This window comes from Cyphomyrmex costatus, unplaced genomic scaffold (assembly GCF_001594065.2).
Source record: "Cyphomyrmex costatus isolate MS0001 unplaced genomic scaffold, Ccosl1.0 scaffold5, whole genome shotgun sequence".
Taxonomy (NCBI): domain Eukaryota; kingdom Metazoa; phylum Arthropoda; class Insecta; order Hymenoptera; family Formicidae; genus Cyphomyrmex; species Cyphomyrmex costatus.
In genome coordinates this window covers 4,737,687-4,763,697 of record NW_017279267.1, presented here as the reverse complement: position 1 = coordinate 4,763,697, position 26,011 = coordinate 4,737,687, and the positions used below count along the sequence as shown (strand labels likewise).

Here is a 26,011-nt window from a genome sequence, read left to right as displayed (position 1 = left end):
GGGTGGCGGCAGGGCACGGGCATTAAAATACGATAGGACACTATAGGATACTATAGTACTACCCTTGTACTTTTTGCAAGATATAAGACTTTGCATTATAAAAGTAGAAAAGAGAAAATAAGAAATCGTTTAATCAATTTCATTTGTACTGTATAACTAAATCTAATATCAAAATTTTTACATATTGAATTTATATATCAATCGATACATATTACATTTTCAGCCGAATTAAAATCTTTCCTACAAAAAAAGTCTGTGGTTAATACAGAAAATGTATTAAAGCCGTGTTCGGATTGTAAAAAATACACTGTTAGCATTGAAAATTTATACTATACGTAACGTGATTTTCAGTACTGACAATGTACTCTGAAACCGAGAGATTATATTTAATTGAATTTTCCTCCACCTCAGTTATCGATTAAAGTATTTTAATGTATACATCTCTGGTCAAAATTGAAAAATTCTATCTTATCTTCGCGTAATAATTATACGGCACTTTATGACTCTTCTTGAAAAAAATTATAAAATCGTTACGCCTTTTTAATAGCTAGGTGTGGCTTTAAAGAGATGGCACCTTGTTTAAATACACCACTGATACTCAGTGAACGTGAACGTAGACTTGTTAGGCTATTTGTGGAACTACAACTGCTTAGACTAGTACTAGGTGTGAGATCAAAGATCGTTTGTACAGTAGGTCTTGTGGATGAATAATCCGGGATCGATTCTAAAATAAAGATAATAATTAACAATCGATTTACTTTGATCAGATTCCAAAGCGTCGTTTGATCATTACAGTTTCAGAACTATATAACTTGTGTACAATTACCTATTAAAGGTGTCTCGTCATATAAGGAACCTTGTCTTTTATTACTGATAAAGGAATTTCTCGTGCTTTCAATGCTAGACACCCTTTGAATAACTTCCGCGGCGTGTTTCCACCTTGAATGATCGTTGATGTGTACCAATAAGAGCTTTGACCATTTTTGAGCTTCCTCCTTTGATTCGAATTTAATTGGCAACGGTTTTTCCATACTGTTGCCAGAATTATTTATTAGAAATTCTTTGCTGGAAGTTTTGGACGGTTGAATGATTGTTCTCTATAGAAATTGCAGAAACAATTATTTAAATGAAATAACGTATGCAATTATATAAGAGATCTCTAAGAAAATGTCAACTAACTTTATTAATAGGTATTATATGTTCCGGATTTTGACCTTCTTCCGCATGCTTCTTTGATTCCCATATTTTTATATAAAATCCTTGCAGACGTGCCCAATAATCTTGACTATTGATTTTTACGTTGCCAATGCACATTTCCTTATTAATAGATTCTGGCTGTACCGCCAATCGACAGCAAAAGTGACCGAAAAGCGGTAGGGAGTGATACTTGTTCTCTGAAACAAGAATCGTAGTATAAGTATATTTCGAAAAATTCACTCAACTTTTACACGACTTACCGATGCTATTAATAACAAGGTCATGCGTGTGAGTATTATCATCCGTGTCGTCTAAGGTCAGTTTAGCACGAGCTACTAAATCAAAGTGTGGTCCACTGAAAAGAAAGTATTGTCAAAACATTTACGGATAAAGCTCAATTAATATATACCTGTATATATATTTCTGAAAACAGAAACTCACGATTTGGCGGAACCGAATTCGTCACGAAGCGAAGCAGCGAGCTTCTTACCGACGGTTTTCGAAATCGACGAGTGAATAGTCTTTTTGATTCTTCTTGGTGTGCTGGCGATACTTAAATCCTCTTGTAAAACGTGGCTATAGACTTCCAAGATTAATTCAAACTCGGGTGGCACATTATTACTGAAAATAGATACAAAATTTGACAATTATAAAATATACAAATTGTTATACATGTTCTTTCACTGAGTAGCACGATTGCAAATAACTTTAACTTGTCCTTGCCTTAAATTAGATTTAATGTTGTATAAATATGTGTTAATCGGAACTTACAATAACAAGACATCGGGAAAGCTGAGATCCGTATGAGCTCTATCAATGGGGCATAACAAAGAGGTGTCATGAATTTCTGTGCCCAATCGTGCTAAGCAAAATACGGCGAATCGACGATGATCACCGCGATTCTTAAAGTGATCGGAGTCTCTCCACATTAACGGTATCCTAAGATCCGAAATTGACAACTTACCCGTACTTCTAGAAATACTGGAAACACACGCGTTGACTTTAGTAATTATTGCTAAATTGTCATGAACGGGAAAGATATATCTTACTATATATAGTATCTTAGATATTTCTACAACAAAACAAGCGCATGAACGAACCAGGATTGTTTAGAAGATTCGCGGCGGCGACTTTGCAATTCCGCCATGTAAACCGACATCCTCTCGTTGGAGGTAAGCAGCGCTTTGGCGGCCTCCAAGCTCTGGGCACGATGCTTCGCGGCCGCCAAAAGTCTCGCCGAGCCTTCTCTCATCTTGATTTCCACCTCGATCTTCTGCTCCAGGTCATGCTCCTACAACATTATTATTCATGGTATTTTAGCAATCAATTCGCACATCATCGATCCAGCAACAAAAATTCCGTCGAAAATAATCCGAAATATATCATTTAAATTTTAAATAGAGTTATTCCAAGAGACCCACTCGCACATATGGTTGCAGGAAACGTAATTTTGCACTAGTATCTTGCATGGTGTTGAATATACAGACGTAAAGAAAAAAAGGAAGGAACGACCGATAGTTACGATCGGAGAAAAATTAAAGTGTCAGCGATAAAATGAGTGGTTGAACAGCACGTGGCCTCATCACGCGTTCGGGGCATCGGGTTACATACCTAACGAAACGTCTTACACATTTTGCGAACGAATCGGTTTACTCATTTTACCGCGGACTTCCTGAGATGTCCGTAGACCGACTTGTAACGCGTACAACAATTTGAAAACTCCGCGATTCCAAGTAGCGTATCTCGGAATTGTATACAGTTTTCAAATTGTGCACGTCTCATAAATGTAAATATACAATTATGAAACTAGTTGTCTGGACAATTGTTTGCGTCGTCGATTATTTCTTCAAACTACTGTATTAAAAAATTGTAGCTTTATACATCACGGCGATAATATAGTTTATATTTATGTTTGGAATTATGAAACACTAATATCGTCCGTACACTAATTTAAAAATTATCTCAATTGGAATTTTAGAAGATTTAATCAGAAAATTCTGATTCCTCCCTTTTCAACCAGAATTTCAATGAATTCAACCAGATATTTTTCTCAGAGTATACATGTATCTATAATATAAACAGAAACCTGGGAGAACGTGGGTTTCTCACTCGTCCGTTTTAGAGATTTCGACATGTAAAAAAGCGCAGTTTCGTCGCGTTTACGTAGGCGATCGCGATCGCGCACGACACGGGCCACAGGTGAATGGAAATTCCACTTCAAGGCAAGAAACAAACTTCGCGAAAGCGTAAATAAATCGGCGCGGTTCTCGCGACGCTGGCTAGTAGCAGAACGCAGAAACGGACTGAAATAACGACTCTTCGGGGAAGTGGGCGAATGTACGAGGGGGTGACGTTCACCTCGACAAATTGGCTCGCTTGTGTGTTCCTCCTTCCTACCCTCGGGAAACCAACGCTAACATTACGGGATATCGATCCGTGACTAACGTTTTATAGTCGGCTTGCACGAGATCACCATTTGTCCCTATATACAATAAGTACATGCTGGGAAGAATTGTGTGCGTTCGGAGAATTAATTTTTCCAATTTTTTCACTCTCATACATATTACAAATATTACGTATCTCTCCTATATAAAGTATATTTTAAACATATTCGAAATATCTTGGATATTACGTAAGATGTGTAAAATCTTTTTCTCCTGAGATTTTTCTCTCGTCGCATTAGCACACGTCTGTTAATTCTCTATGATGCCGGAATGAGACGTATGATCCGAAAATAAAGCACGCATCAGTAAAATCAATAATGCGAGAGATGATTCATTGCGCGCATCGAGCGATTTCGTATTCCGCTAACGTTACCGTGACACATCCTTGTGCTCGGTATGGTCCGCGCGATGCAGTCTATCAGGGATATATCCACATATATTTCTCGCGTCGTCTCGGATAGGAATTTTGCAACGACGCAAGGGCAACCGCGGCCACATTTAATCCCTGACCTCTGTCGCCAGTGCTGTAACGAGTCTTGATGAAACTCGAAGCGCGCCGTGCGACTAACGAGTACTCACGTAAATACTTAATATGATGTAATACAATTCGCGCGTGCGGGTGTATTATCTCTTTCGATTTTGCTCTCAGGATTTTTCCCTTGGGTACCCTTTAAGTACGCGTCGTGTCGACGTGAACAAAGCTTCGTCAGCGCGCAGCATTCTTCTCGTCCCGTTTGCACGTATATACGTAATCTCATTTCGGTTTCCTTCGTTTTTGTCCCTCATCGTGTCCCTACGTGCTTTTCCCCCCTCAATTCTCGCTTTCTCCCGCGTCGCCAGCGCACTTTCCCGGCTTTGCTTGTCTGCCGAAAATAGTCGCCAGAAATCCAATACCCCATGTGCAGTTGTGGCTGTATGGTCACCGCACGCGACGCCCGTTCATCTTCCTTTCACGCGTGAATCTCCTGAAGGCGCGATAACTTCATGTCCGATAAGTATGTCCGCGGGTCGTAAAGCCAATGGGTATTATAGAACCTCTGTATCGAAATAAACCGGTGAGAGATATACACATAGGTAACAGAAATGAGTAATAAATATTTGATATATCGTAAAATTTTCACCACGACCAATCTATTTGTTCTGCACAGCAAATTATACCCGTTGATCTCGATCGCGATTTTAAATCTGTTTAACGTTGCCATCCATATGTCTGACCGTAGTGATGTCCACATGCGACGTCTAAAAATACGAACAACGAACGCAAGGAAATGTTGGCAGCCACTCACGTACAATAACTCAACTCCCCTTCGCACATATTTGACATGAATTAAACATTCAAGGGTGACTTTGACTAAGCGATCAACTTAATCGGCGATCAATTCAATCGACAGAATTGCTATATAAGTCGTTCTTTCTTTCTCTTTCTCTAATCTGATTTGTATTCTTCCCATGTGTTTAGTAATAAAGAATTAATATTCTATCCGACATACATTACATTGTGAAAAAAGTGTTTCGTATTTATAATTACACCTATAATTGCATTCTAAAATAATTATGATTAAGAGCTCCATTTTTATATTTTTATTATTCTATAATATAATATAGTAATATAAACTATATTTCTTATTGCACATATCAAGAATATATTTAGTTGACATTAAAAATCATTATGAATTTTTTGTTAATATATAAAACTAAATATAATTATCATTATTAATATTACAGCTAGCATAGTAACTGTAAAAGTGGAGTGACTTCTAATCATAATTATACAACATTTTACCAATGGCAATTATAATCATGAATACAAAACATTTTTCTCTCAGTGCAGCACCATTTTTCGACAGCTTTATCATCAGATGTTACTTGCAGCTTGATTGAAGTCATCTGCAATAATCGTCTGTTAAACAATTAAGATTCGAAAACGACACAGGATCGTTTTGCCACATTTTTAGAGACACGATATCTCTCGTCTCTAGTGAAACAATCATCAGCAACGTATTTTCGGAGTCATCGAACATTAATACAATAGTAAACATAATCGCGATCCTACCTTCGAGTTTCGTGCGATCTGTCGAACGTAATACAAATCCAAGTCTTGGAAAATGTCATTCTTTCCCGATAACGTCGGAGTCCTCGATCGCATCCGGATGTCCTCGGCGTTTACGACATTGCACTCGTCGTTGAGTCGATCCCTCGATTTGTTCGCATTCCGCGGATTCAATATCGCCAAATGTGGAAAGCAGGAGTTCATCTTATTCGTTTTTTTTATTTTTCGATTGTACGTTGCTACTCTTCGTTCGAGTCGAGTGTCGACCCACTGGTCGAATACATCAAGTCTATTTCAATGCCGATAACTTGCAAACGAGATCGATATCGAAGGTGCATCGTCGCGCGGATCGGCAATCATGGATCGTCCAGGATTATGCTTCCGCCTCTCCGAGAGATATAATTTCACGGTGTATAATGCCGTCGGGCAGCGAACAATTTTGCACGGACCAGTCTTGCTGGTTTATTCCCCGATGCCTTGACCCCGAGGTCTTAAACGGACACAAAAGGAGAAAGAAGGCTATCTTCCGCTTTTTCCTTCAGAAGATTGGAGTCAAGGTAGACGAAGAGACGCCTCTTCCTCCGCAAAATACTCCGTCCACTTCTGCCGTTTGGTACATGAACGGTTCTGTAAGCTGCGTGACCTCTAAATTTTAGGTAAAGCTTTGAAAAATATTGTTGTCATGCTATTGAACCTTCCGTCAGCTTGACCTCTTCTCTTTTCAAATACGAACGCGACAAAAAAGTGTCGCGTTCAGTCGCCAACGGCGGTCACGTACGTCGACTTCGCTTAGATCCGGTCATCCTACGTTTTTCCGTTAGCTACAAAATAAGCCGTGACGGCATTGCGCCTCCGCGCGCGATGCGACGTGCGACAAACAAGAGGCACCGTTCTTGCCTCTCTCGCAGCTCGCTCGCTGTTGCGCTGCGGCTGCTGCTTCACCACCGAATTTACTTTTTCCCCGTTTCCGGTGGTAGTCTACGCCCAGTAATCTACGCCGTGATTCACCACCACCACCATCACTGACAACGAGTGGAAAAAGAAGCGGGACGTTTTCTTCTTCTTCTTCTTCTTCCTTGTCCACTTTCTCGGTTTCACGGTTCCCCGTTGATTTTCCGAACAATGAGAGGCATACCGTCACGTGCAGAGATCTCGCAGAATTGTCGTGCAAAAAGAGCTCGACAATCGGTGATGACTGTGCGCTTGAGATTCAACGAATCGTGCCGGCTGCGGCACGACTAGATCAGACTAGAGACAAAGATCGCGCGCGCGCACACACAGTAATTGATTAATCGAACAAAAATAATCTTGGAGACGCGCGAGAAACGATGAGTATATCTAGCGTCGCGAAGGAAATAATTCTCTCTAAGAGGGAGAGAAAAAGAGGCGAAAGGAGAACCGCGTCCCCGGGAGAACCCGACTAATACTGAATGACGCTCGACCATTCGGCACTGTGTAAGCACTGTAAGCATAAGCATCAACAGACGCACCACAGCGCTACGCACCAACGCACCACACGCGGCAAAGGCAAAATCTGCAGGATGACGGGCGAGAGGGGAGACCACCGGCGCTACCGACAATAGATTGAATGAGAGAGCGGGGCGAGTAGGGAGATGGAGAGGATCGCCCACGCAGATAGCATCCGCTGACTTTTACATTTTGTCGCGCGCGCGTTTAAGCAATTATCAAGTAATTATCTACACCAAACAGAGCGACGCTGCTTGTAGAAGCGTTACAAATGTATCAAATAATACTCGTACTTCCCTCCCCCTCACTTGTCTCATCACAGCATCTCGCGTCTCATTAAGCGTTAGGTCTGCTCCAGTTTCTTAAAATCCTTGAAAATTAATTGTTGCACTTAAAACGAGATAAATGTAATCGAGCGTTGGAGAGAGAGAGAGTCTTAATAGAAAACTACAAGCAATACTTTTATTATTTATCGTCGTCAGTTGCCTCATTATATTCAATAACCACGTGGAATTATCTTATTCCGTTTATAATGACACAATATGATGTAATAAATGGAATAAATAATAAATAGTATTCTCTATATAGCTATAATATCATCCTGCATTATCCTGAAGTAGGTCTGTTTTTTACAGCTGAACTGGTACACCCTTTAATTGCACTTACAGTGAAATACGTATATGTTTATACATGGCACAAGCGTGAAAGAAAATTCTAGTACAGTCTACAGCAAGAATAAAAAACAAACCTATCATAAGTGGATTACATTACGTCTCTTTTTTTGTCTAAGTGAGCAGTGAGCACCTTACTTTCGTACTTACGTGAATGACATTAATTTTGTACATTGATAATTCTACAGCGTAATTCTTTCAAATATAAAAATCTGAAATACACAGTGTGTCTCATAAGTCCACGTGAATCCGCCCAGCATAACCTATTATAGTTTATATACCACTCGTTGGTCAATCACGTCTTTAGGGCGAGCAGCGATTTTGGCGAAATAATCTAAGTCATCTGTTGAATCTGCGAGTATCGAATCAGGAGAATTTCCACGAGGCAAAAGGCAAAGTGATTTTTAAAAACGAGTCAACGGATGCATCCCGGTCACGAGATCGTGACATCTTGGGCGATCCGTCGATTTGAACTCACCACATGACTTCTGGCATATCTAAGACTCTCCCGCCTACGGACCCTCGTCTGATAGTCGTTCAGGCAGCACAAATAATTGTTCTCCTTGTAGTAGACGTCGTTCAACGACCTGCGCGACGTTTGAACGCCCTTCCTTCGCGGCGCCATTTTGTCATTCGAATTTGTTCGAATTTCTTGGCGGCGAGGAAACGTAGCGCACGTAGCGCGAGATGCAGACGTTGCCATTTGCGAAATGGCGGATTTTCATGATGCGAGATTCAAACGGCGAAATCCTCCGGCTCTTCCAATTATAAATATGAATTATGGAAGAGACGGAGAATTTATATGATTACGCAAACGCGATTCTCGTAAGTTCGATGCCTCCACGTGCTTTTACGAACGTTACGAAATATTAGAGTTAAATTTCGGATCACGTAACGTTGGAAATCAGGTCGAAGGGAACGACGAGATCACGAGAAGCAACAGGTGTATACACACTATACGCAGACGCGACGTATTTGTCATACCATACACGCTCTTTAATAAAATTTAGAGCCTGTAAAAAAAAAAAATTGAATGAATATCTAGAATCTCAATCTCTCAAAATTGTTTAAACTGTATAAACTAAAATCTGATCAATCTATCGAACATAATGTCTGCGTATTATTTTGTTAACATGGATCGTTTTATTAATTTTTTCAATAAACATTACAATAGAGATTAAATTAAGGAAATCATATATATAGTTAGTATTTATTTAAATATTCTGCTAGAGTCAATTGAATCAATTATGCTCGTTTCTACCATTGTAGATTAATTTTAATCTATGTTCAACCTTATATATTTATCTTTTTCCAGCTGACAAAACAATAAATTCGCACAAGAGAGTGAAATTCTTAAAAAAGTGTATTTAAATAATACAATATATGTTATCATAACCTTTAATTATTAATCGCATCAGTTTGACAGACTGGTACTGTTTAAAATGCCAAATGAAATGGCGTGTGCGCGCATACGCGATATCACTAAAACTAAGTTAGACATTTTCAATAAATTGGTAATATATTTTATAAGCAAGATATAATAGCTACAATATATCATACACAATAATGGAAAATGTCAAATTTAGCCACAAATATCAATGCACTAAAGAGCCATTTATTTTTTGTCCTTGTCTTTGTCTTTGTCTTTGTCTTTCTCCTTCTCTTTCTCTTTGTCTTTATTTTGTTGTAACGATCCAACGGCTTGGCGTACAGCTTCAGAATGCGGATCCACACCTGGTAAGTTTTCCAGGACCGATTGCAGAAAAGCAGGATCAGACATGACGGCTGCGTAATCCTCTTCCACATCCATCGCTTCTTCCTTTTGCGATTCCAGTTCTTCTACATAACGATAATACCAATAATAAAGCATTAGGCAATATTAATTGTGAATTTGTATAATATTATATTGTGCAATCTTCATGCATGTATCCAGAAATATTGTATATTATACAAAATATTAAATAATTGAATGCTAAAAAGCTGCCTATTCAACCAAAAAAAAATCCGAGTTTTACTTAACTAGAATTATAAAAAATCGGATTTAATTAACATTTATGATTTACGTCAGTTTATCAGTTAAGATCAACAATGTTTTATGTCAAGAGTTAATAATTACGAATATTAATAAATCCGATTATTGGTGATATATATGTGTAATCAACGTATTATGTATAATTAATTATAAATTAAAAAACTTACGCTGATCTTGCATTGACATTTGCATTGCAAAAGCAATTTGTTCCTCTTCAGTCATATTAGTGAAGTCAGGCACATTGCTTCTACTTGGAGCAGTATTATCACTAGTGGCAGTTGAGTCGTCTGCACCTTCAAGAGACATGGCGAGGGCACGTTTTAACATAGCCTCCTCATTGGGAGCTTCCTTTATGGTTTCCTGTTGTTTATTCGCGACAGTCTCGCTAGCCTGCGCACGACGTGCCTCATCTTCCTGACGTTGCCGTTGCTCCTCCATAGAAACGCGCAAAGCCTGAATTATATGAAGCATACAAAATTAACACTAATTACACAAGGGAAAAAAATTGTCAATAAAACGCAGATACTGACCAACGCCAACTCGGGATCTTCATTTGGATCGACTCCGAACTCGAACGCGGCACCGCTCATGCCGGCTGCACCCATTCCATCTTCACCTTGAATTATAGGAGAGGAGATCAGGGCATCTGATAAATGCGGACCTGGTGGAACAGTGACAAGATGACTTCCGGTGCCGTCCTTGCCATTCAATGCATTAACAAAGGCAGTTAGTACTTCGTTATTAATGCTCTCTTCACCAAAACTTATGACATCAACATTCACTTTCTCCTTTTTCAGACGTTTTGCTAACTTGACCAATTCCTTCTCGTCAATGTCTATTGGACTTCCGATAAATGCAACAATGCGCATTTTATGATTTTTTCCTTGTCGATGTTTCAATGCTAACTGTAAATTTTTCAATCTTTAGTATATAATATTTGATTATAGACTCAGCTATAAAATTAAAAGTCTGTTTTTCAAACAATGTTTTCAATCAGTTTAATAAGAGTTGGAGTAAAGAGTAAAACAAATTATATTGATTTCATTCTTTTACAACTTATTACAATAATTAAGAGAGTTAATCAAACGAAGTGAGATAAAAATTACAAAAGTGAGCAAATTTACCAGAATTTTTCAAATTTATAGCTTAGCACCTACAGTGAATTTCTCAAAAAATTTTCCAAAGAAGAACAGTAGATCTTGGACTAAATAATATATACTTACATGGGCAATTCTGATGCCTGTGACAAGAGCTAATTTTCCATTTGGTTGAACCTGATGAAGTTTAGACAGTATTCTACCAACATCGCTTGTGAGTGTCGCTAGTACTTCCACACTAGAAAGATAGAGATTTATGTCCATATTCACCTTGCCATATATAAATTTTTACATTCGTGATAATCGCAGATATCTGAACTCGGCGTACTTAGCGAGAGTTATGAGGCCAACGTTGTTTTCCGGATTTGAGCGAGTCTTGGAGTGACACACCAAGTTGACGGCATCTTGCTGCGCCTGTAGCCGGGTAGGTACGAAATCCCCATTTCTCATGTAATCGCTGTTATCGACGCTGCAAAACGTTAAAATCATGAGGCTTTAGCTCAAGCATACCCAATACTTGTAAACAAACGCGAGATTACATTTTGGAGGAGCTTGGACTGAGTCTGAGATTGTGTCAACGTCATTGTCACTACACTAACCTCCAAAAATTGCAAACACGGTCAAACGTGTGAAATTAAGCCACAGCGAAAACGTGCTGTTCACGGAGCGAATGCGAACCTCGCAAATTTATCAGAGATATCATTAGAACCGATGTGAAAAATTACGATTTCTTGTAAAACACAAGACTTACCATATCATCGTACTTTCCAGCACCATGTTGGATGGATCGACTGGCCCAATCGACACAAGATGGCGCGAGACGCGGCGCTGCATTCGGCGATCCAATTTCTATCGACTCACGATTCGCATCGTTCGCACAATGCGCACGTGCGTATTAATTTAAAATTTAAAGGGCGACCTTTTTACCACGTTCGGAGCACGAGCGCTTTTCAAATTCCAATTAATTTAATTGGCAGTTAGTTCAACTGGCACGAGAGAGAGATTGCTTGAAACTAAAAATTTCCAACTGCTGAAATCTTATTTGAAATTTTTTATTAGAGCTTTCAATTGAAATTGTTTTATTTAAGCATTATCAAATTGTATAGGTCTCTTCCTGTTTTTTTTATCTCGCTACAAACTAAGGATGAATTTTGTTCAACTAATATATGAACTAAAAATCATGTAACATCAATGTCATAATTTCGCATTCAACAGTTAAATGCAAAACAATATATATAGTATTATATAACAGTTATATATACCTATACTGTTGAGTGTCAAGAAACAATAACGTATTGATAAGTTACTTTTAGTTAGTGCAGTTAATTGCGGGCGAAGCGTTTTACACACAATGCATGCATTTATTATACATATTTTTAAAACAAGAATTGTTACATACTTGTTTAACAAAACGAAAAATTATGAAAAAAAATTCGAATTTTTTAATTGTATTTGAAAGTAATGTAGAAAATTTGTTAATAATTTATTTAGAATCTAGATAAAAAAAATTTCGATAAAAAGTATATGTCTTTAAAAAATAATTAAGACAAAATGAGAGAATTTTCATTTCAACTATAAAATTACGTTGTTATAAATATATATCATACAATGACTTATCAAACTTTTCATATGAATATACGACATTCATCCAATTCCAGTCACTGTTCATATATATATATATATATAATATACACACACAAATATATATATACTTGCATTTGATACATCTTTGAACAAACGCGATGCATTGGTGCATTATACGTAAAACGGTAAAACAAACGCGATTGTTCGATTCTTTCTCCAAATTCTCTATTTCTTCTCTGCCTGTCTAACTATATAAGGATGCTCATTATTTAATTTAAAAAACAATCTCATAGTAAAAATCGGTTTTTATTATACAAAAAAGCAACAAGGAACCTCGTCTAAGTTCCGCCTAGGACACAACTACGTCGTAGAGTTCGAAAAGGTGTAGGTGGACGAGAGAGTCGGTGAGGGCGGCGGCGTGCGATCGTAGTTCAACGCGAGCGTCGAATACCTTGGTGCCTCGTCCATGAGAACGGCTTGCTCGTACGTGGGTGGCAGATCCTCTCGCGATCTCGACGGCAACGCCATCAGCTTCCTCGCTTGTCGCCTCTCATCTAAAATCCGCATTATGATCACAATCGGCCCCACCAGCAGCATAATCGCACCGATAGATACTAAAGCGACCGCCGTCGTCGCGATGTTTTCGTTCACGCGGGAAAGTTTATTTACGTTGCTCTTGTCTGTCCTGATGGTAAATTGGTCCTGATCGGCCCCCTTGCCGAGGGTGGACGTCTCGTGCGTCATCTCGTGTACTACTGTAGCTCGTGTTGCGTTTTCTGCGAGATCGAGATCCTCTTCCTCCCTCAAAACCGATCCCTCAGTCTTGGATTCCGAATAATCCGAGGTTGCAGTGACGTCTTTTTTCACGTGGATGTTATTCGAAATTTCGTTACCGAGGATAAGCTCCTTGTCTCGGGTTATTCTTGAGATTTTGTTGACCGTTACATCTTTATCTTCGACATGATCGTCAGGACGCCGATTTATTTTCGTTAAGTGATTGGTCTTCAGCTGTGAGTTCAACGTTCCTCGATCGGTCGTTGAAACTGCGAGAGAATCCGCGAGGAAGACCGTAGATCGTTGCTTCTCCAAAATAGTCTCGGATGCGTTCTTTAATCGTTCGTTTCTAATTGTATTTAATTCAGAGAGATTCCTATCATCATCCAGAGACGTAGATCTATTAGGATCTATCTGAATTATTATCTCTATGTTCTGGTCGATCAGTTGTTGCTCGGTAGATAGATCGTATTCATGTCTCGTAGACGACACGACGGACTCCAAACCGGTTGGAGGATTTACCTGTGGAAAGGTAAAGCGAGCACGTTATGTATACATATATATGTGTACATAAATGGGCAATTTTATATAAGCAGAGATATAATTGCGATTGCACAACACAAAAACTCTATAACACACATCTATCTCTATAATAGAATCTATGCACGTAATGATTATTATAACGAACCTTGATAATAATTTATAAATTATACATTATATAATTGTTTCATTATATCTATCATATTATATAATATGATAATTGATAAAGGAGATTAGAAATAATGAATTTTTATAAATAATACAATTATTTTATGTATACATTAAATAAATGTAAATACTATACATAAATGGATATAAGATTAATATATAATAGACGTTGATAATAATAGATATACATATAATGAATAATGAAAATTAATAATTGTTACGAATGTAATTATTGCATGCATGTTAATCATTTAGTAGAAATAAATTACCTCCATTACCTCGACAACATTGTTGGTTTCTAAGATTCTCCTATGCAAAGTACTGACGCCTCTGTGAAGAAGAATGATGCCAACGGCGTTCCAGGTGACCAGCTGTAATATAATAATTACTCTCGAGGCCCATCTGTTTGTTCTCGAGGTGAAGGACATTGCGGTAGCATCACATCGGTTATTATGATTATTATCGGAAGGCAATTATTATCGTATGTCACGTGACACACCTTTTTCGCACACCTGCTTCGCCCGGCGTGGTTAGCTGTTAGCTATTATAGCTAAGCGACATTTTTATCGTTATACATATTCGTTATATTCGACGACCAGCGACGATGGCTCTCAGAGTCACCGTATAGATATGCGGCGAACGTACACGGGATATCGATGCCGCGGATACCGGCGGAATTCAACAATTTCGTCATTTATTCGTGCCGAGATTGAACACGTTATAGTCTCTCGTATAATGTCGTCTCGTGGCACGAAAATAAATCCGCCAAATCTTTATCTATAACTCTTCTCGTAAGCAACTCGTTGTTTCAGGTGCAACGTTAATGTGGGACCCGTGAATCCGTGTGAAGCATAAAGTTGGCGCCTGCAAAAACAATTAAATGTCGTATAAATTATTTATCACTCGCTTTTTGCTCTTGCGGGCGACGATTTATTCAGCTATGATATAATACACGGATGTTGCAGATAGCTATAAATTTGATTACAATCGCGAAGGTAAAATTTTAAAAGTAGCTGCTTTACACGCGCGGATTCAGGATTATTCTCGAGGATAGAAACACTTTTTAATTCAAATGCATATTAAAGCGCATCGCGAGGAAGCGCTCCGATGTCACATTATGACGAATCGTGACGGAAGTATCGGAGTGAAAGAGAGAAAAGGAAGTGCGGAAACTTTTTTGTTTAACGTTTTACTGTATGTATATTGGTCGACGATCACTATATGAAGCAGTCGTCGTCCTCGGCGCGGCACGATTGCGACTTATTTGCTCGGTTATACGCGATGGGTCGTGGCGAGCAGTAACGAATGACTCATTTCCACTACCTTAGCGTCGTCCCGTTAGGCACATACTGTACGTTTCATGCGAGACACGAGACAACCCATGGGCGTAAGCGAAAAAAAAAGACAATGTTTTTTCGCATTTAAACGTCGCTATAATTATTTAAGTAGCGCATTATCCCTGACAATATGAAGTCGACTAAAAGTTTAACTTTAAGTCGACTAGGGGAGTGCAAAGGCGACTGAAAAAGTCGACTGAATGTTGACTTATAGTCGACGAATATCCCGAAAAAATTATAAGTCGACTATACTGCCGTCGATTTTAAGTGGGCTATATAATCGTCGCAGTTGTTTTAAAGTCTACAGTAATCATCGTACAATCGACTTAAAAGACCGCGTTCAGTAGAACGTTTATTTTATAATTGTTGGATGTTTTCTTTACTCTGATGGGATTATATTTTTAGATTTAAAAGTATATGATCCAAGTAGCGCTAAGAAAACTTCCAACAGTTGTAAAAAAAAAAATAACATTCTGTTGAACATATAGCCATATATAGTCTCCCAAGAAATACACCAAGTCAAGAGAAAATTAAAATGACGTATTTTGACGTCAAATAATGATTTTTTATTACAAAATTTGACTGTTTATAGAATTGACTTCGAGCATATAAAAATAATCATTTTGATTTTTTATTGATTTGTGTGTTTCTTTTGAGATATACTAGATACTATATATACTATAGCTAACGCAAGAAAAATACAAATTTTCAGGCTGCATTCCGTTATTCAGCACAAGTACTAAAACTCTACAGTACACATTATATATATAGATTTTCAATACTGGCAGCGTATCGAAATACGATACATAGTTGTCTTTAAATCTTAGAGTGCTATATCCCATAACAGTCGGAATTTCGGAAACATTATACGACCAATCGAGATCAGCGAATTACACGAGAACGCGACAAACTATATTAAATTATATTAAAATAATTCTGATTAATATATATATATATGTAGTTATATATATTACTGTTATATATATTACAGTTTCTTCGAAATTAGGACTGTCATGGATGAGAAGCACCTTGCCTTAGTTAATTTTTAAAAGTTTTATTATCGATAAATATATCGACCGTGTGGTCCTTGACTTTTCAGAGTTGATTAACTTTACGTCGACTGAGAAAAGTTTCTATAAGTTAACAATTAAATAGTTACTCGTGTTATCTGTGATAGTCGAGTATATATTATATTCGATACATTTTTTTGTATATTGTACCAAAAATAGCCGGAGTGCATTTACTAGTATAAAAATGGCTACTATCATGTTTTTTACTTCAATCGTAACAATCGCCGTTAAAATTCTTTGCATTCGGAATAATAATATAGACGACAAATATTAATACATTGAGTGCCGCGACCAATTTTTATAAATATATCACAAGAGCCGAAGCTTAAAACTATCCAATATCTGGAAATTATTATTTTTTATGCAATTTGAGAATCTTAATTAATTACTTTAATATATTACTGGAAATCACGGAAATCTAGCACACGGTATGTACGTGTGTCGTCGGCGCGCGCCGCTCAACGTGTTAATGTCTGCGGAATACCGTAATTTTTACGCCTTAAATATGCACAATTATACATATAGCTTATATATTCATTTCTACTAATGTAATAATTAACTTATTGTTAATCTCAATAATTTAACTTGTTTTTTTTTATCTTTATTATACTTTTAAAAATTATATACTTAAAATAAATATGAGTATATAAAATCTAAAATTAACAAAAATAAATTAAATTGATAAAATTGAGCCTCATCCGATAAAATATTAGATATGAATAAAAAATATTAATTTTCTTGAAATGTAATTGTAAGAACATAAGTAAACACGAGATCCTTGGAATAATTGAAACGCAATTGTAATATCGACAATAATTAAGCGCGTCTAGTAATTTATGCAATTTTTTAAATAAGAATTATTTGGACAGAGATTTACTGTATACATATATGTAGATTATTGCTATTTTCATTATATTTAAATTGGACACTGCTGTGGATATCTTATTGTATGAAAAAGATGTTTTTTTAGAATCAATACCAATAAAAGGAAAAAGATTTATTTAAAAAATGCAAGCGCGCTTGATGGCGCCCCGTAGTGAAGAAAAACGCAAGTAGTAACAAACGGCGCCACTTCAGTCATGTCAGAAGAGGATAATTTCGTAGTAGTGACTCGTCGTGGAAGACGTAATGGAAGAAGGATCAATTTAAATGGAAACTCTTTAGCGAGCGTAATTATAGAACAAGACTACGAGATCAATCACGATCGTCTTCTTCGGTAAGTCAGTTCCACGATTGCGTCTCGTTATTCTCACCGTCATCTTAACCTAACCTAGTCAAATGATGCCGCGACCTGTCGCGATCTACGTTGAGCCTAGTTGATTCTAATTGCAATCACGTTTTTTTACGGCAACTTTCAGCACGTTAGACAAGGCGGTAGGCGGAATCAGGGACACGTCGTTTATCAAGTTCATTTTTAGCCGTCTGTCGGAGTCTCTAGCCACTCTAGGCTCCAACGGTATCTCTGAGATAGTCTGCTACGGGTTAGGACGGTTCTCGCAGAATAGATCATCGAGATGCCAATTGGCGTTTCTACTGTGTCTGAAGGCGCAATACGAGTCGATTCGCATACACGTATACGATCCGGCGTTTTACCCTGAGGAAGTGCAAACTCTGCGTACTTTGGGATTAGAGGTTATAGAGACAAACGAGGAAGGCAAGCGTGTCGTACAGCGAGATAGGACCACCCTCGTGTTCATGCCGCATTGCTCGCGACATCTGACCAATAATTTCCTCTATGCGAATTGGGGCGATGGACTGAGCAGTTGCATCCTGCTGGCCAACAGTCTCTCGAAAACTGTTAACAATTGCTTGCATAAGGACCTATTGAATACAGCTGGTTACATATTACGCATTCATCCTTATGTTACAGAGATTCAGTTGGAAAATTCCTTCATGTACAGGGAAGTTTTCCACAACCTTAATATTCATATCTTTACAAGACAAAACCTGCTTAAGGTCCCAGCAGATTTCTGGAGCTCTAAAGAAGAACCACAATATTTAACAAAAGACGTTGAATTCGTTACAGCCGTGCAGTGACAAATGACATTTGATACACTGTAATTATCTGCTTTAGCTCTTGCAATGCTATTTGTGTAACAAAATGTAATTCTTGTGTCAATAGTCGAATGACTAATGATTCCAATTTGCTTTTAGAATACAGCAACAATGAATAATAATATTAAAATTATCCGTTCTCTCTTACAAGAGGTACGTAAAGTTTCACAGACTAAAAATATAAAAGAGAATGCAATGTTACATTATGTCATGGAACAAGCACATGCTCATAAAGAAACCTCTGAAGTTTTATGTAAAGAGCGAGAAGAATTAAAGAATTTAGCTGGGATGTATATTTGTTACTTGAAGTCTCAGCAAGCATGTAAGGATATTCGTAAACAGTATACTGGTAAAGGTCAACGCAACATAAAGGAAACTGCGGATCTCATAGGTTTTAAATTACCTCATGATCCAAAATAAAATGTATGGATCAAAATAGAAATTTTTTAATTGTATAGTGATGTGAGTATTTGTACTTTACCTGTCTGTATTTATTGTACTTCTATCGAGATAGTTTAAATAGTAAATTTTATTAAAGAAAAAACTGTTTTAATTTTATTTTATGTATCACATCTTTGTACATCTCTATTATTTATATCAAAATATCACTGTATTGTATTTTGGTTGAATTTTAGTACTTGTGTCGATTCACAAGACTTTTATCAAAATTGGGTGTCCCTCATTTATTTGATAATATCGAATGTTAAAATATAAAAGTATAAAAATATATTTTTAAAATAGAGAAAATAGTACACATGCTAATAATAACATGTTTATGATTAAAAGTAATCTTCCTTATAATGTAATTTGTAAATATACATTATAATATTGAGGATTATTAATTTAAGAGTATTCCTTGCGTATACATTTTGCGATCGTTGACAACTGCATATTGCTTGTACCTTCATAAATCGTGCCAATCTTAGAATCCCTAAAGTATTTCTCCTGAGGAAAGTCGGTTGTAAATCCAACACCTCCCATAAAATCTATGCACTTTGCGGTGACACGTAACGCAGTTTCTATAAATATGATATGTATGTATTAATTTTATTGTATATATAGTCTTGAATTTAAAATATAAATGAAAAATTACCAAGTTACATACCAGATGCAACTAATTTGGCCATAGCTGCTTCTTTCATAACATCTTTTTTAGCATCTACCAATCTAGCTGCATTGTAAACTAATAACCTGGCGCATTCTAAGTCAGTTACTGCTTGAGCTATTTGATGTTGCATTGACTGAAAACGGATTATTTTTTAAATTTTAGGTATACATGGATATTTCATTCGTATAAAGTAACCATCATACTTGAAATGAGAAAACGTCCTTTCCAAATTGCTTCCTTTCCAACGTATATGGTATAGTTGCATCCAAACATCCTTGTGCTATTCCAATCATTTGAGCGCCAATGCCTACTCTACCTTCATTCAGAAAACCAGCCGCATATTTGTATCCGTGTCCAAACTCACCTAAAATATTGCTTTCAGGTACCTAGATACAAAATATGAATTATAATAATATTGTAGATGTATTTATACATTGTATAAAAACTGTCTGTTCTTTGTCGCAATTTTGTTCTTTGTACACTAGACTATATTATAATTTTTTATTTAGCTTTCACTAAAACTTTAAAGCCAGCCACAAAGAAGAGATGTAGTAACTGCGATTTTTTCAGTACATGCACACATAAATTTAAAAAAATTTGTTGATATATACCCTGACGTTATCAAAATGAATCATGCAGGTTCCAGATGCCTTGATGCCTAATTTATCTTCAGGTTTAGCTACAGTCAAACCGGGCGTATCGCGTTCCACGAAAAAAGTCGTGATGCCGCGGTATCCCTATTTAATGTAAAATAGCATTACGTGGTTACATTAATGGTTGTTTCTTCTTTTCGTATGTAAAATTTTACTCACCGCGGATGGATTTGCATTGGCGAAAACCAAAAATACACCCGCGATATCGGAATTTGAGATCCACATCTTTGTTCCATTGATTACAAAGTCGCTGCCATCTTTTTTCGCTTCGGTTTTAAGAGCAAAAGCATCCGATCCGGAGTTAGGTTCCGTCAGGCAAAAGCTACCGGCCTAAAAAGATCTTCTTATCTTCTGTCTCTCTATTTATGTATCAATAACGAAAGCGTGTAATAACGTACATATGTTTGTGCTAATTTAGGCAGATATTTCTCTTTATGTTCCTTAGATGCAACTTTAATGATAAGCGAGTTTATCAGAGTATTATGAATGTCAACAAGAGCAGATACAGCTCCATCGACCTTCGCGACTTCTTCGACAGTTAAAATTGTGCTCATAAAATTGCAACCTGCACCTCCGTAATCTGTTGGAATTTCAAGGCCCATCAACTGAAATTTTGAAAGCGATGTTTAAGATGTTGAACTATAATATTTCTTCATTATATCAGTTTACAGAAAAAATGGTCAATTTAAAGATAAAATTACGTACACATTTATTAAAATTTTATAAAACTATCTTTAACAGCGCAATATATTTTCTTCTATTATCCGTTCTATCACGTTATGTGATTGACCGTGTCGACTATACACGTGACTTTGTTTTTCGAAGAATAACGGTTGAAAAGATCAGTATTGTGTTGCAAGGCTGGTTTGATATTTTATTACAACATATTTTATAGAATTAAGTAAAGAGAGGAATAAGGCCAAATACAGTCGAGACTGAACATAGATGTATTAATTTTGTATAAATTAAAATGTATATTATGTAAATACATTTTTTATCTTCATAAATTGCACACCAATTACCGTCGGATTTAAAAAAAAGCGAAATACGTTAAATACGGTTAAAGTTGGACCGAGGTGTCTTATTAATGTATATTAAAAATATATATTATATAACTTCTAAATATATAATAATATTCAATTTTAAAGAACCGTCAATGTAACAACATATACTAATACGAATCGAAACCTATAACAATCTAGCTGGATTTTAATTGCTTATATATAATTTCGCATAAATTTATAATACTGATATGTGTAGTCTTTCTAAACTGCGCATTTTAGAAAGACTACATATACCAGTATATAAATTCATACAAAATTATATATAAGCAACTAAGATCCATCTAGACTGTTATAGGTTTCGATTCATATTAGTTTTAAATATATCTTTTATCTTTAGAGGTATAAATTGCGCACCGATTACTGTCGGACTTGTGATTGTGTTTTAAATTCAGTAATTGGCGCGCAGTTTGTATAAAAATTAAAAATGGAAGATGTATTTAAAATTTACATAAAAATATTATTAGACATCAAGATTTAGTCTTCGTATTTTGTGCTCTGTTCATTCAAAATTTATTCATATAGCAATCTAGTGCAACTTATTATTATATATAGAATAAATTTTATTTTCTAACAAGAAATTTTTCAAGGTTGATTTTGTTCGCAAGTACCTTTCGCAGAAGTTACATTGAAATGCATTATTTATATATGTATATTGTGTGTGTAAGGGAAAAATGCTTATATACCGTAAGAAACAATTGGCCTTACGATCTCTGTACAAAAATAAGATATCTTTAAGATATATTTCCTCATTAAAATTGTATCAGTAAGATTATCTTTACACGTATAAAATAGGAAGTATTCTTAATGTACGTGTGCTGATAAAAGATATCTTCACGTAATATACGATAAAGAATATTCCGTTTTCGAACAGCTCGCAATGAAGGAACTTATCTTCTTTTCCGATTTTTCTTATTTATTACATGCTACGTCATTTTTATACGCAATTGACACTAACTAAACATGTTATTGCAATCTTGTTGACATTATCATATTTATCATTTGTGCAATATTCTCGGTTCAATAAATATATAATTTTTAGTAGAATTGATATAAAGTGTTTCACTCATTGATATAAAGTGTTTCACTCATTGAAATTTGCAATTGATTAAAAAGAGATTTCTATATTAAAACTTTTTGCTAAAATCGATTGATGTATAGAGTATCTTAGATTTTTATCGAACAATCCATTATGCTAACGAAAACAAAATATTTGTCTATAATTCAATTTAAAGCTAATATGAGCGAATGTAGACGCACTCGCGATAAATTCCTTTCAAATTATGTTAATAAAAAATTCAAAAACATTGTCAGAGAAGTATTATAGATTCTATTCATACTTGTAGAAGACTTGTAGAAGACTGTCGTACGTACAAGTCTCGCGTTGAGTGTTTTTCATGCGAGATAAATATACAAGTGGCGAAACCAGCTGTAAGTATATATGTAGATATAAATTACGATCACTTTCAACGACTTTAACACGTTCACTTGAATGTCCATTTGAACTCTTTATAACCTCACGTCCCCTCTATTTGATATTGCTTACTTAAATATATATTGTGAGGATGCATTCTTCTCTGACTTTTATAAATTTAATTAAGAATTTTTTTAATCGTATATACCATATACTATCGTGCAGTATAAGTGATCACAAAGAAAGCAGATTTTCTGCTTTCCAAGAACCAGTCAAGTTTACTGGCTTTAGTTTATTGTATCTTTTTCGCCCGTAAGCCAATCGGTGGTACAGTTATCAGAAAGGGGAAAATCTGCTTCCGTTGTGCTTGTATCCTATTATAACTTATGAATGTACGATCTAAACGAAAATATGTCTTTGTCTGATATATAGATCGTGAACGTAAATATTAAACACAGTTCAAATATATTAGATGAATATTTATGTTATATGTAGATATTATAATATTAATACTATAACTTTAATAAAGTAATTAGGCTGGTGTTTTTTACGTAAAGTATTTTGCTTATGCTATTTTACTACTTATGCTAGCTAGCAAAGATGATAAGACATAGGATATCTTGTATACTCTTTGATATGAAAATCTTCAATTTTAGGTAATTGTTTGTTCCATTCAAACTTACGCCATTCTCGAATAACATCTTTAAAACACCGTCATCTATCTTGCTCTCCTTTTCCATTTTTCGTACAACTGGAGCAATTTCCTCCTTAGCCAGTTTAGCAACTGAGAATATATAAAATTTAAAAAAATACAATACGAATATATGAATTGAAATATGCCGATATATATATAGCGAGATAATAAACAGGTTTTACTGATCGACTGCGATCTCGTTTATCATTTACTTCTGACAGGATAAGGAATTGAGATGCACTTACCGGTTTCTTTCATCATAAGCTCATCATCCGTAAATTGCGTTAAGGGGCCTGGATGATGATTGAGTCTTAATGCACATAAATGTACTTTCCGCGTTCGTGTCAGCCTTTGCGGTATCTGCAACATAGATATTTTCGTTCTAAATATCGCTTCATTTAATTAAAATAAATGTGTTAATTAAAATAAATAGGAAACATACTTGTATTTGTTCTAATCACATGTATATTAAAAAGAAAAAAACAGATTTTTTATCTTGCCTGTGCTCCAGAAAAATGTGTTAGTGCACGCTAAAAATTAATGTTCAGTCTACCAATATACGTTATAACGTGTTATTTAACCTTAGGAGTAGGATGTGACGTTCAATTACATAAAGTGAACATATTCAGCAAGAGAATAAACGGTTGATTTCAGATATTATATAACGCGTAAATATATACATGCAATATATGAGATAGAAAGAAAAATAAAGCACTCTCGAAATACATTATTTTTTCTAACGTTTTATCTTTGATTCGTCAATGCTGGAAAATACAGCCGAGTATTTGATTTGATAAACTGCTGAAATATTAAACGGTAAACGATATCGATAATTTAAACGCGATAAAAAAGTATAGTTATAAGCTACGAAATATGTGTATATTCGCTTCTCTCCTAAGTTTATATACTTTTACACATATAATACGTAAACACATAAAATTCTTCAGCACTTTGTATATTTTGAGAATAATGTAATTGAAGAAATTAATTTACTTATCGTGATTATTGCAAGATGTTTTGTAGAAAAAGAGATACAAGTGTAATTAAGCAATCACTTGTCACGAGCGGATAAGTTATATAAAAATAATAATATGGTATATAGTGACGGATGAAAAACGTCACGTCACAACTATATAGTATATAAACATAATCACGTGTTCTGGGTTGAAATCTTTTGATCATTTTAGAAAAAAAAAAAAAAAGCAAACGGTTCAGTTTTAGGAAACTCAGTAAATTTAATGGAACGACGACGAGAAAGGACTATGCGTGCTCACGTACTTCGCGGAAGGCGGATCTCAAAACTGATGCATTCATCGTTCGTGTAGCGTCTTCCTCTGGAAGGATTCTTGAAGATACGAGGAATTAACGAGTGTATGCTGTTCACAGTTCGCAGGCTGCGTTAATACTGAGCAAGATGATTTGTTGTACGTCAGACCGACCTCGTCGCTTCTGCCGGTCGAGCGAAGCCGATCGGGATTGATTCTTTCCATAACAGGTTTCATTACTGCGCAATGAAGAAATCGCCTAAAGCTGTCTATACTTGGGGTATATACTTGCTTTTTTCTCCCTTCGTTTACTTGTGCGGTATTATAACGTGTCCACATACTGTTATCCTATATAATTAAAATTAATTGAAGTTGACTAAATTGGCTCTTTCAATTTCAATGAATGTTCGCATCCAATTGCAAGATGCTTTTATTGTTAAGTATTTTTTTTTCTGTTTAACCAGTTGTCTAAATAATCTTTGCATTGACAGTTAAAATATATTCAAACAACATGGCTTTTTTTTAGCAACGAAACATATTCGATATGCTTCGATTTTGTCACTGTCAGTGGTCTCGATAACGCTGGCATTTTCAACGAAATATTACGAAACTGTACGTTATCACAATGACGATGAGTGTTTTGTCAACGATGCGATCTTACAGTCTTTTTAAATTTCCTCTAATATGTGCTAATTATATTTTTTATGTATGTTAAACGTTATTATATAACGTAAAATCATCAGTAAATGGATTTAAAATTGAATTCGACAAACATATATGATTTTTATGTTACTATAAACGATTTAGTAAGTCGGATATTATTTTTGCATGTGAGTTCACATATTTTATCAGTTTTCGTGAAAGTTATATAAATTTATTTGTATACGATAAAATTAAATTAATTTGAATTAATTAAACATTTAAATTAAATATTTAATCTATGTATTTCTCTAATCTATTTTGGAACCTCTGTTGTTTGTGTATTTCAGAATTTCATAATGAATACACAAGGATATATCGATTTATTCCAAAATAAAATTTGTTATTGTAAAGTATCATTTACATTGAAACAAACAAAATGAAAATAACCGGTAATTAATTCAACTAATTTTACATTGATAACAATAAAATCATTGAACACGTAAGAATATACTATATAACTTATTGATCAAACTTCAACTAACTTAATTAGTGATTTGTTCCGTAATATGTATTATTTTATTAATATGGACAACAATTAATCCTTCTCATTATTTCATACGGAAGAAAAGTTATTAAAGAAATCACACACACACACACACACACAAATTACAGATACTGAGTTATACTG

The 26,011-nt window shown here is 35.6% G+C and overlaps 5 protein-coding genes across 8 annotated transcripts; 1 reads left to right on the top strand and 4 right to left on the bottom strand.

The window, feature by feature from the left end:
• Window positions 1-220: 220 nt before the first annotated feature.
• On the bottom strand, window positions 221-8,454 carry LOC108778339 (rhotekin). 2 transcript variants are annotated; one of them, XM_018545494.1, is made up of 8 exons: window positions 8,308-8,454; window positions 2,298-2,488; window positions 1,969-2,178; window positions 1,639-1,818; window positions 1,458-1,552; window positions 1,180-1,394; window positions 827-1,097; window positions 221-724 (listed from the first exon to the last, which is right to left on the bottom strand). In XM_018545494.1, the coding sequence occupies exons 1-8, from the start codon at window positions 8,452-8,454 to the stop codon at window positions 531-533; spliced, it is 1,503 nt and encodes a 500-aa protein (XP_018400996.1). In that variant the 3' UTR covers window positions 221-530. The 2 variants fall into 2 exon arrangements, with proteins under 2 accessions (XP_018400996.1, XP_018400995.1); XM_018545493.1 differs by lacking the exon at window positions 8,308-8,454 and adding an exon at window positions 5,695-6,364.
• Window positions 8,455-9,217: 763 nt separating this feature from the next.
• Window positions 9,218-11,794, bottom strand: Rpn10 (regulatory particle non-ATPase 10). Of its 2 annotated transcripts, none has more exons than XM_018545526.1 (6): window positions 11,710-11,794; window positions 11,287-11,427; window positions 11,085-11,196; window positions 10,392-10,766; window positions 10,029-10,314; window positions 9,218-9,668 (listed from the first exon to the last, which is right to left on the bottom strand). In XM_018545526.1, the coding sequence occupies exons 1-6, from the start codon at window positions 11,790-11,792 to the stop codon at window positions 9,445-9,447; spliced, it is 1,221 nt and encodes a 406-aa protein (XP_018401028.1). In that variant the 5' UTR covers window positions 11,793-11,794; the 3' UTR covers window positions 9,218-9,444. The 2 variants fall into 2 exon arrangements, with proteins under 2 accessions (XP_018401028.1, XP_018401029.1); XM_018545527.1 differs by lacking the exon at window positions 11,710-11,794 and adding an exon at window positions 11,558-11,669.
• A 920-nt stretch (window positions 11,795-12,714) lies between these two features.
• On the bottom strand, window positions 12,715-15,280 carry LOC108778367 (uncharacterized). Of its 2 annotated transcripts, none has more exons than XM_018545535.1 (3): window positions 15,218-15,280; window positions 14,294-14,888; window positions 12,715-13,838 (listed from the first exon to the last, which is right to left on the bottom strand). In XM_018545535.1, exons 2-3 carry the CDS (start codon window positions 14,450-14,452, stop codon window positions 12,903-12,905), a joined length of 1,095 nt encoding a protein of 364 aa, XP_018401037.1. In that variant the 5' UTR covers window positions 14,453-14,888; window positions 15,218-15,280; the 3' UTR covers window positions 12,715-12,902. The 2 variants fall into 2 exon arrangements, with proteins under 2 accessions (XP_018401037.1, XP_018401038.1); XM_018545536.1 differs by having other exon boundaries at window positions 14,303-14,888.
• Window positions 15,281-17,505: 2,225 nt separating this feature from the next.
• On the top strand, window positions 17,506-18,663 carry LOC108778387 (SRR1-like protein). Its single transcript, XM_018545559.1, has 3 exons — window positions 17,506-17,647; window positions 17,790-18,488; window positions 18,586-18,663. Exons 1-2 carry the CDS (start codon window positions 17,511-17,513, stop codon window positions 18,466-18,468), a joined length of 816 nt encoding a protein of 271 aa, XP_018401061.1. The 5' UTR covers window positions 17,506-17,510; the 3' UTR covers window positions 18,469-18,488; window positions 18,586-18,663.
• A 505-nt stretch (window positions 18,664-19,168) lies between these two features.
• On the bottom strand, window positions 19,169-24,807 carry LOC108778452 (short/branched chain specific acyl-CoA dehydrogenase, mitochondrial). Its single transcript, XM_018545633.1, has 9 exons — window positions 24,695-24,807; window positions 23,662-23,776; window positions 23,406-23,506; window positions 20,646-20,852; window positions 20,407-20,577; window positions 20,206-20,331; window positions 19,798-19,980; window positions 19,592-19,727; window positions 19,169-19,505 (listed from the first exon to the last, which is right to left on the bottom strand). Exons 1-9 carry the CDS (start codon window positions 24,728-24,730, stop codon window positions 19,330-19,332), a joined length of 1,251 nt encoding a protein of 416 aa, XP_018401135.1. The 5' UTR covers window positions 24,731-24,807; the 3' UTR covers window positions 19,169-19,329.
• Between the last annotated feature and the right edge of the window lie 1,204 nt (window positions 24,808-26,011).

Excerpts from the sequence above, each read along its gene's own strand:
- LOC108778387 (XM_018545559.1), top strand. The coding sequence starts at position 17,511 with ATGTCAGAAGAGGATAATTTCGTAGTAGTGACTCGTCGTGGAAGACGT. Across the intron at positions 17,648-17,789 it reads AATCACGATCGTCTTCTTCG|CACGTTAGACAAGGCGGTAG; the intron begins GTAAGTCAGTTC and ends GGCAACTTTCAG.
- LOC108778339 (XM_018545493.1), bottom strand. The coding sequence starts at position 5,895 with ATGAACTCCTGCTTTCCACATTTGGCGATATTGAATCCGCGGAATGCG. Across the intron at positions 2,489-5,694 it reads AGATCGCACGAAACTCGAAG|GAGCATGACCTGGAGCAGAA; the intron begins GTAGGATCGCGA and ends ATAATGTTGTAG. Across the intron at positions 1,098-1,179 it reads ATATAATACCTATTAATAAA|AGAACAATCATTCAACCGTC; the intron begins GTTAGTTGACAT and ends CAATTTCTATAG.
- LOC108778367 (XM_018545535.1), bottom strand. The coding sequence starts at position 14,452 with ATGTCCTTCACCTCGAGAACAAACAGATGGGCCTCGAGAGTAATTATT. Across the intron at positions 13,839-14,293 it reads ATGTTGTCGAGGTAATGGAG|GTAAATCCTCCAACCGGTTT; the intron begins GTAATTTATTTC and ends ACCTTTCCACAG.
- Rpn10 (XM_018545526.1), bottom strand. The coding sequence starts at position 11,792 with ATGCAGCGCCGCGTCTCGCGCCATCTTGTGTCGATTGGGCCAGTCGAT. Across the intron at positions 11,197-11,286 it reads GGCCTCATAACTCTCGCTAA|TGTGGAAGTACTAGCGACAC; the intron begins GTACGCCGAGTT and ends CTATCTTTCTAG. Across the intron at positions 9,669-10,028 it reads AATGTCAATGCAAGATCAGC|AAGAACTGGAATCGCAAAAG; the intron begins GTAAGTTTTTTA and ends ATCGTTATGTAG.
- LOC108778452 (XM_018545633.1), bottom strand. The coding sequence starts at position 24,730 with ATGAATGCATCAGTTTTGAGATCCGCCTTCCGCGAA. Across the intron at positions 19,728-19,797 it reads AGGACGTTTTCTCATTTCAA|TCAATGCAACATCAAATAGC; the intron begins GTATGATGGTTA and ends ATCCGTTTTCAG. Across the intron at positions 19,506-19,591 it reads GGCCAAATTAGTTGCATCTG|AAACTGCGTTACGTGTCACC; the intron begins GTATGTAACTTG and ends TCATATTTATAG.